This window comes from Patagioenas fasciata, chromosome 7, assembly GCF_037038585.1.
Source record: "Patagioenas fasciata isolate bPatFas1 chromosome 7, bPatFas1.hap1, whole genome shotgun sequence".
Taxonomy (NCBI): domain Eukaryota; kingdom Metazoa; phylum Chordata; class Aves; order Columbiformes; family Columbidae; genus Patagioenas; species Patagioenas fasciata.
Window position 1 is genome coordinate 41,373,260 of NC_092526.1, and position 8,548 is coordinate 41,381,807.

General features: G+C 56.9%; 1 protein-coding gene across 1 annotated transcript; it reads left to right on the top strand.

The window, feature by feature from the left end:
- The first annotated feature begins 816 nt into the window (after nucleotides 1-816).
- On the top strand, nucleotides 817-8,197 carry LOC136103081 (cytochrome P450 2G1-like). The gene is made up of 9 exons (XM_065840901.2): nucleotides 817-999; nucleotides 1,451-1,613; nucleotides 1,835-1,984; nucleotides 2,314-2,474; nucleotides 3,100-3,276; nucleotides 3,620-3,761; nucleotides 3,846-4,033; nucleotides 4,700-4,841; nucleotides 4,911-8,197. Exons 1-9 carry the CDS (start codon nucleotides 817-819, stop codon nucleotides 5,090-5,092), a joined length of 1,488 nt encoding a protein of 495 aa, XP_065696973.1. The 3' UTR covers nucleotides 5,093-8,197.
- The last annotated feature ends 351 nt before the right edge of the window (nucleotides 8,198-8,548 follow it).

Here is an 8,548-nt window from a genome sequence, read left to right on the forward strand (position 1 = left end):
GGTCCGGAAGCACTTGGATGGTCACGGTGCTGTGACGGTGACGATGATGGCAGCCTTGGCTTGGCATTGGGCCATCAGCACCCACCAGCCCTGCTGTGGCCAGACCAGGCCATGCATCACCGCGGCCTCGGGTGTCACTGGCGGGGACCCCACTGCTGGGCAGAGGGTGCAGGTGACGGCTGTGTCCCCACACCCCACTGTGACACATTCCTGATGCCCCATGAGCTTGAGAACATGGATGAGGGCACGGGGACACACACCAGGGCTTGGGACATACATGGGGACACAAACCAGGGCACAGGGACATGCACAGAGCATGGGGACATGTGTGGGGACACACACCAGGGCCTGGGGACATAGATGAAGACATGCAGGGACACACACACCAGAACTTGGGGACATGGAAGAGGGCATGGGGACATACAGCAGGGCCTGGGGATGTGGATGGGGACACCCACCAGGGCTTGGGGACTTGGACGAGAACATGGGGACACCCACCAGGGCTTGGAGGCATGCATGAGGAGCACAGGGACATGCATGTGACACACACCACAGCTTGGAGGCATGCATGGGGAGACAGACCAGGGCACAGGGACATGCACAGGGACACAGGGACACACACCAGAGCTTGGGGACATGCACAGGGCCAGGCACAGGGACACTCACAGGGACACCTACGGGTCCACCCCTGGTGCCACCCACAGGGACAGCACCAGAGCCACCATGGGGTGGTGGCCCCGCTGGGCCTGTCCCCTTTTCTGCAATCAGTGCATAAATAGCAGCGTCAGAAGGTGACACGGTGACAGAGGTGCTACCATGGAGCTGGCTGGGTCCCTCAGCTTCCTCCTGCTCTTCCTCCTCCTCCTCCTCCTCCTGCTGCTGCTGCTGGGGAAGGGGCGGCAGGGGGGGCACCCACTGCCCCCCGGGCCCCCCGCGCTGCCGCTGCTGGGAAACCTGCTGCAGCTGTCCCCAACCAGGACCCTGGAGGGGCTGCTCAAGGTGAGGACATGGGGGGACATGGGAACCTGCTGCAGCTGTCCCCAACCAGGACCCTAAAGGGGCTGCTCAAGGTGGGGACATCATGGGGACATGGGGAAACATGGCTGGGACATGGGAACCTGCTGCAGCTGTCCCCAACCCGGATCCTAGAGGGGCTGCTCCAGGTGGGGACATGAAGACATGGGGGGACACAGGGGGTTCCTGCAGGTGCTGCTCAAGGTGAGGGGAGCAGGGGTGTTTGAGTGTCACCCAGTGTCCCCTCAGCTCAGCCAGACGTACAATCCCATGTTCCTGGTATGGTTGGGGATACGGCAGGTGGGTGGGTGACGCAGGTGTCCCCTGGTGTCTCCAGCTCAGTGAGAACTACGGGCCAATGTTCATGATGTGGCAGGGGACACAGCGGGTGGGTGGGTGACACAGTGGGTGACACGACTGTCCGTGGTGTCCCCAGCTCAGTGAGAAGTATGGCCCTGTGTTCACGGTGTGGCTAGGGACCCGGCGAGTGCTGGTGCTCTGTGGACACGCCGCAGTGCGCGAGGCGCTGGTGGACAATGCCGAGGCCTTCGCCGGGCGCGGACGCATACCCACCGTGGAGAGCACCTTCCATGGCCACGGTGCGCGGGGACACTGAGGGTGGGACCCCAATGGTGGCACACTGACAGTGGTTGGACCCCCATGATATTCTCCCAATGCAGGGTGCTGACCCTCTCAAGGGTGCTACCCACCCCCTATGGGTGCTGACGCCCCTGTCCTCTCCCCATGGGTGCTGCCCCCCCCATGTCCCCTCCCCTGGGATGCTGTTTCCCCAAGGGTGCTGAACCCCCTGTGTCTCCAGGGGTGGTTTTCGCCAATGGGGAGCGCTGGCGGCAGCTGCGCCGCTTCTCGCTCTCAGTGCTGCGGGACTTCGGGATGGGCCGGAAAAGCATCGAGAGCCGCATCCAGGAGGAGGCGCAAGCGCTGCTGAAGGAACTGCAAGACACCCAGGGTACGGGGGGGGTCAGGGTGGGGGACACACGCCCCTGGGTGCTGACACCCCCCAAGAACAGCCCCACTGCCCCCGAGAAGTGGTTTGACCCCCACGTACCCGGTGGGCTGCACTTCGGTGGGGGGGCTCAGCGGGATTGGAGGGAGGCGCACCCCTGGGTGCTGACACCCCCAAAAAATCCTCCCACCTCCCCACTTTGACTCTCCTGTACCTACTGAGCTGCACTCAGGTTATGGAGTGGGGGGTGAGGTGGTTTGGGGAGGTCTGGGTGGGTGGGGGGGTCACCCTTGGGTGCTGATCGCCTCCCCAAAAAACCCCCTTTCCCCCAGAGAAGCCGTTTGACCCCACGTACCTGCTGAGCTGCGCTGTGTCCAACATCATCTGCTCAATCGTGTTCGGGAACCGCTTCGACTATCGCGACAGCGAGTTCCTGGAGCTGCTGCGGCTCATGAACGAGAGTTTCCGGGAGCTCAGCACCCCCTGGGCGCAGGTGGGTCGACTGGGGGTGGGGGGTGATGATGGGGCTGCAATGAGGGGAGTGGGGCAGTTAACTGGGGGATCCGGGGGTGCGATGATGAACCAGAGCTTCTGGGAGCACCCAGTTTCTGGGTGCATGTGGGGTCAGGGGGTGCATGAGCTGAGTTGGGGGGGGGTCGGAGGAGGTTTGATGATGAACAACAGGTTTTGGGAGCTCAGTACCTTGAGTGCAGGTGCAACCTGGGGGGTGCAAGGGGTGGATGGGGGAGTTCTGGGAGTGTAATAGGGGTGAAGTAGGGGGGGATGCAATAGGTGGAGGTGTCAGCGGGTGCAATGACTTTTTGGGAACTCAGCACCCCTGGGAGCAGCTGGGACCCCAGGGGCTGCAAGGGGTGGCTGGGGGCTGTCCAGGGAGTGTGTGGGGGACTGTGTCACGGTGGTGCAGTGGGGGGACTACAGGGAGGTGTAATGGGGGCTGTTGGGGGTGCAATGATGATCAAGAGTTTCTGGACCTCCCAGTCTCTGGGTGCAGGTGGGACAGGTGCGATGCAATGGGTGGATGGGGGGGGCTGGCAGCTTCCTGGGATGCAGAGTGGTGTCTGTGGGAGGACGAGTGACATCCCTGTACCCCCCACCAGGTATATGACATGGCGGAGACGCTGATGCAGCATGTGCCGGGCCCGCACCGGCGCATCCCGGTGATGCTGGGGCAGATGCGCAGCTTCATCGCGCGGAGGGTGAAGGACAATGCGGCCTCACTGCAGCCCGGGGCCCCCCGTGACTTCATTGACTGCTTCCTGCAGCAGATGGAGAAGGTGGGGAGGCCCCTTTGTACCGAGTTTACTTGTGCAAAACTTCAGATGCTCCTGTGCACATGGGGAGATCTCCTCCACCTTGGGGTGCTCCTCTGTGCCTGGGTTGATCTCCTGCACGCCAGGGGAGGTGCTTGCAACCTAGAGGGGATCACGTGCACGCTGGGATGTTCCTTTGCACACAGAGTGCTCCTGTTCACCCACATCCCCTGAGCACCCTGGGGTGATGCCCTGCACCCAGAGGTGTTCATGCGCACCCAGCTCACTTGTGCAAAACCTGGGGTGCTTCTGTGCACTATGGGGCGCTCCCTGCACCTCCACACTCCATGTATGTGTGTCCCCCAAGGAAAAGTCAAACCCCTCATCAGAGTTCACGCTGGAGAACCTGGAGCTCACCACCCTCAACCTCTTCTTCGCTGGCACCGAGACCGTCAGCTCCACTCTACGCTACGGCTTCCTCATGCTCATGAAGCATCCGCACGTGCAGGGTGAGTGGGCGCAACCCCCTCAGCCCCGACGCACCCATGGGGACCCTATCACTCCCTGACCCCTTGTCCCACTCGGTGCTGCAGAGAAGGTGCACGAGGAGATTGACCGGGTGATCGGCCGCGATCGGGCACCCGCTCTGGAGGACCGAGGCCGGATGCCGTACACGGATGCCGTGATCCATGAGATCCAGCGCTGCAGCGACCTCATCCCCCTCAACGTCCCCCACCGTGTCACCCGAGACATCGTCTTCCGCGGCTACTTCATCCCCAAGGTGCCAGTGGCGTGCACAATTCTCTGTGCACGATTCTGGATGCACCGTTCTCTGTGCACACTGCCTTTTACAAAGTGCTCCCTGCATGCTTCCATGTTTGCACTGCCTCATGCACCCTTGCTGCATGCATGCTTCCTTGTGCACCCTGCCTCGTTTGCATGGCTCCCTGAACACTTGCTTGGTGCCCCATGCACACTTGCTTCCTCATACACTCTGCCCTGTTTGCACTGTCTTGTGCTCACCCCCGCTGACATGGCTTCATGTACGCTTGCTGCACACATGCTGTTCTGTGCACGCTGCCCCATTTGCACAGTTCCATGCAAATGTGCTGCATGCTCTATGCACACTTTCTTCATGCACGCTTCCCCGTGCACCCTGCTCCATGCACACGCTGCACATATGCATCTCTGTGCACACTGCCCTGTGCACACCTGTGCATGAGTGCTGCTCCATGCCTGCTGCTGCATGTATACTGCTCCATGCACATTTGCTGTATGCATTCTGCTCCATGCACACTGCTCCATGCATGTTTCCCTTTGCATGTTGCCCCACGCACACTTGCTGCACGCGCCCTTCTCTGTGCATGTTTGCTGCACACACACTTCCCTGTGCACACTTGCTGCACACTGCCCCGTGTCCCCCACATGTCCCCTCTGACTCCCCCAGGACACCGACGTGTACCCGCTGCTCAGCTCCGTCCTGCATGACCCCTCCATCTTCAAACACCCCAACACCTTCAACCCCACAAATTTCCTCGACGAGAGTGGCCACTTCAAGCGCAATGATGCCTTTGTCCCCTTCTCCTCAGGTAGCCCCAGCTTTGAGGGTGGGGGTCCCTGAACCCCTGGCTCCCCCTGACCCCCTTGTGTCCCTGCAGGGAAGCGGCTGTGCCTGGGCGAGGGTCTGGCGAGGATGGAGCTGTTCCTGTTCCTCTGCACCATCCTGCAGAACCTGCGGCTGCAGCCACTGCAGCCCCCAGAACAGTTATCGCTGGAACCGCTGGTGTTCGGCTTCACCAAATCCCCCCCCTTCTACCAGATGCGCATGGTTTCGCGCTGACTCCCTCCCACACTGAGACCTCCCCAGACCAGGAACATCCCCCCTCCCAGCACCACAACCGCCCCCACACATACTGAGACACCTCCAGGACTGGGAAATCCCCCTGTTATTGGGAACCCCATCCACACCAGGACCCCCAGGTACAGGGAGCCCCACAGTACTGGGAACCCTTCCTGGTACTGGGACACCCCCAAGCATTGAGAACCCCTGCATCAGGAACCCCCAGCAGCAAGACCTCCCCCAGCATTGCGATACCACCCAGGTACCAGGTTTCCCCCAGCACCACAAACCCCCCACAGCACTGGGACCCCCCCAGCATTAGGAACCCCCCTGGGCACCAGGACCCCCCTTGCACCAGGAACCTCCTCCCAGCACTAGGACCCCCACAGCATTGAAATCCCTCATTAGCATTCAGACCACCCCAGCACCAGGACCTCCTAATATAGGAACCCCCCCAGCACTGGGAACCACCCCTGGGACCATGACCTCCCCTGGGACCAGGACATCTCCCCAGCATTGCAAACACCCCCATCACTGGGACCCCACTGGCACCCAGGTCCCCTGGCACAGGGACCTCCCAAGGACCAGGAATCCCTCTTGCACCTGGACCCTCCCCCAGCACTGAGAACCCCCCCTGGCAACGGGATCCCCCAGCATCGGGACTTTCCAGCACTAGGACCCCCTGACATTTGGAACTCCATCCCAGCACTGAAAACCCCTCTCCACCATTGGGACCCCACCCCCCCACACACACACAGCAGGAACCCCTCCTGGCACCAGGACCCCCAGTACCGGGATGGTGCTCTGGTACAGGGACCCACCTCCCAGCACTGGAAAGCACCCCTGCACCAGGACACCCTCCAAGCTTTGAGCACGCCATAATGTCTCTGGCGAACTCAGCATCTGTGTCATTACCCAGGGGACACAGGGGACCCTAATCATCATTCTGGGGGACACGGGGTGAGGGGCACAGAACCTGCCTTCCCCAAGAACCCAGTGGGGTGCAGAGCTGTGCAAAAGCCTGAAGGAACGTGCAAGGCCCTGATCAAGTGTGCAGGGAGCGTGCAACGAGTGTGCAAAGCCGCGCAGAGCCGTGCACAGCCCTGCAAAGTCCCCAGCCAAGCATACAGAGCTGTGCAAATACCTGAGCAAGCGTGCAGGGACTGTGCAGATCTGTGCAAATTCCCAAGCGAGTGTGTAAAGCCCTGAGTGAGTGTGCAGAGCTGTGCACTTGTGCAAAGCCCCAGTGAGTGTGTAAAGCCATGCAGAGTTGTGCAGACCTGTGTAAATCCCCAAGCTGAGTGTGCATATCCATGCAAAGTCCTGAGTGAGTGTGCACAGAGCATGCAAATTCCGAAATGAGTGTGCAAAGCCCCAAGTGAGCATGCAAAACCCTGAGCGAGTGTACGCAGAACGTACCCCTGAAACCCAGCGTGTCCTCACCCTTTTCCCCCTCGTCTTCATCCGACTCATTAGCTCTGTCCTCATTAATCAACCCCGATTAATCCCTGATGCTTGATTGCACAATGTCCTGGACTATTAATCACCCAACACACATGGTGATTTATCATTATTAATCATTGATTCCACAACATTCTCAATTAACAATCAATAACTGCATGATGAGCTTTGTTATCAACTATTAATTGCCTGATGCTCTTCATTAGTGCTCATTAATTTTCTACACATCATTGATTATTGATCACCCAACATGCTTCATCATTAATTACTGCCTGCATCAGTTCTGATTAATTGCAAGGTGTGCTTAATTAGTGGCAATCGATCACCTGACATGCTTAATCATCAATTATTGACAGCACTGTTTTAATTATTGACTATTAATTGTGCTGCTAATTGCACAACATCCTTTGGCCTTGTGTATCAATTTCTGGTTAATCATTGTTTACCCCAGTTAATCATGGAGGGTAGGGTTAATCATTGACCACAGGATCACCAAATCCTTTCAGTTGGAAGAGACCCTAGGATCATCAAGTCCAACCATTAACCCAACGCCAGCACTGCCCCATGTCCTGAGAATATCATCTCTGTCCGTCCAACCCTCCAGGGATGGTGACTCCAGCACTGCCCTGGGCAACCTGTTCCAATGCTCCACAGCCCTTTGGGGAAGAAATTATTTCCCAGATCCAACCTCAACCTCCCCTGGTGCAACTTGAGGCCGTTTCCTCTGCTCCTGGCGCTTGTTCCTGGGGAGCAGAGCCCAACCCCCCGTGGCTCCAAGCTCCTTTCAGGCAGTTCAGAGATCAGAAGGTCTCCTCTCAGCTCCTGTTCTCCAGCTGAACCCCCCAGGTCCCTCAGCCGCTCCCATCACACTTGTGTTCCAGCTCCTTCTTTAGCTCCGTTCCCTTCTCTCAACTCGCTCCAGCACCTTGAGGGCTTTCTTGGCATGAGGGGCCCAAAACTGTCCCCAGGATTTGAGGTTGGGCCTCCCCAGGTCCCAGCACAGGGACGGTCACTGCCCTGGGACTCCTGGCCACACCAGTGCTGATACAAGCCAGGATGCTGGTGGCCTCTTGGCCACCTGGGCACATGCTGGCTCATGTTCAGCTGCTGTTGACCAAACAAGTGTGTTGCTTGAAAAGTGAGTTGTGTTTGTTCCATCTAGAATTTTTCACCTATCGTGTATTTGTTATTCAGGAGCATTCTAATATTCCTAACTTATGTGAAATACTGAGAAAACGTAGAGCACAAACTTCTTCATAACACTTTGTGCTGTTATCCCCTTAGAATGTGCAGAGCTGAGCTGACATGTGAGATCATGTCAACTTGAGAGAAGTTCAGCTGAAATAATGCTTCCTAAGTTCCATAAAGGGTATCTGGGGGGTTGAGTGGGGTGGTGGCACATGGAACTCAAAGTGCTCGTTTGACATCTAATGGAGAAATTTTGCAAACAAACAGTAGTTTTCTACTAAAGATAATATTGTTTCTGCCTGTTAATTTCTACATTTTGATTGTAGATGCTGATAGCTTTCTCACTGGTTCCTCAAGAAATAATCTTGGAATCTCTTGCATACAGCCATTTGAACAGCTTGTCAGAGGAAATACTGTAAAATGAGCACACTCTAATTAAAAAAAGATTTCACACAAGTTCATGATTGTTTCACTTCTCTACTAATACCATTTAGAAGAAAGATTTCAATCAGTACAGAGAATGCCACATTGTCTGTCTAGTGTTGCAAACATCGACACTGAGCATTTATTATTCTGTTATTAAATACAGGTGGATGACAACGTTTGTTTCTTTATGGAATGTTTTTCATTTTTTTTTTTTTCCCATTGTCTGGAATGCTTCTTCTATTCCTCTTGCCCTTTTTTCTATCCTAGGATGTGTGAACGTAACTTTCTACAATCTCTTCTTTGGGAAAGAGAGTGAAACCCAGGTGTTTACTTCGTTCTAGGGAGCAAATACCATGGGTTTGACTATTGATGTGATTCAGA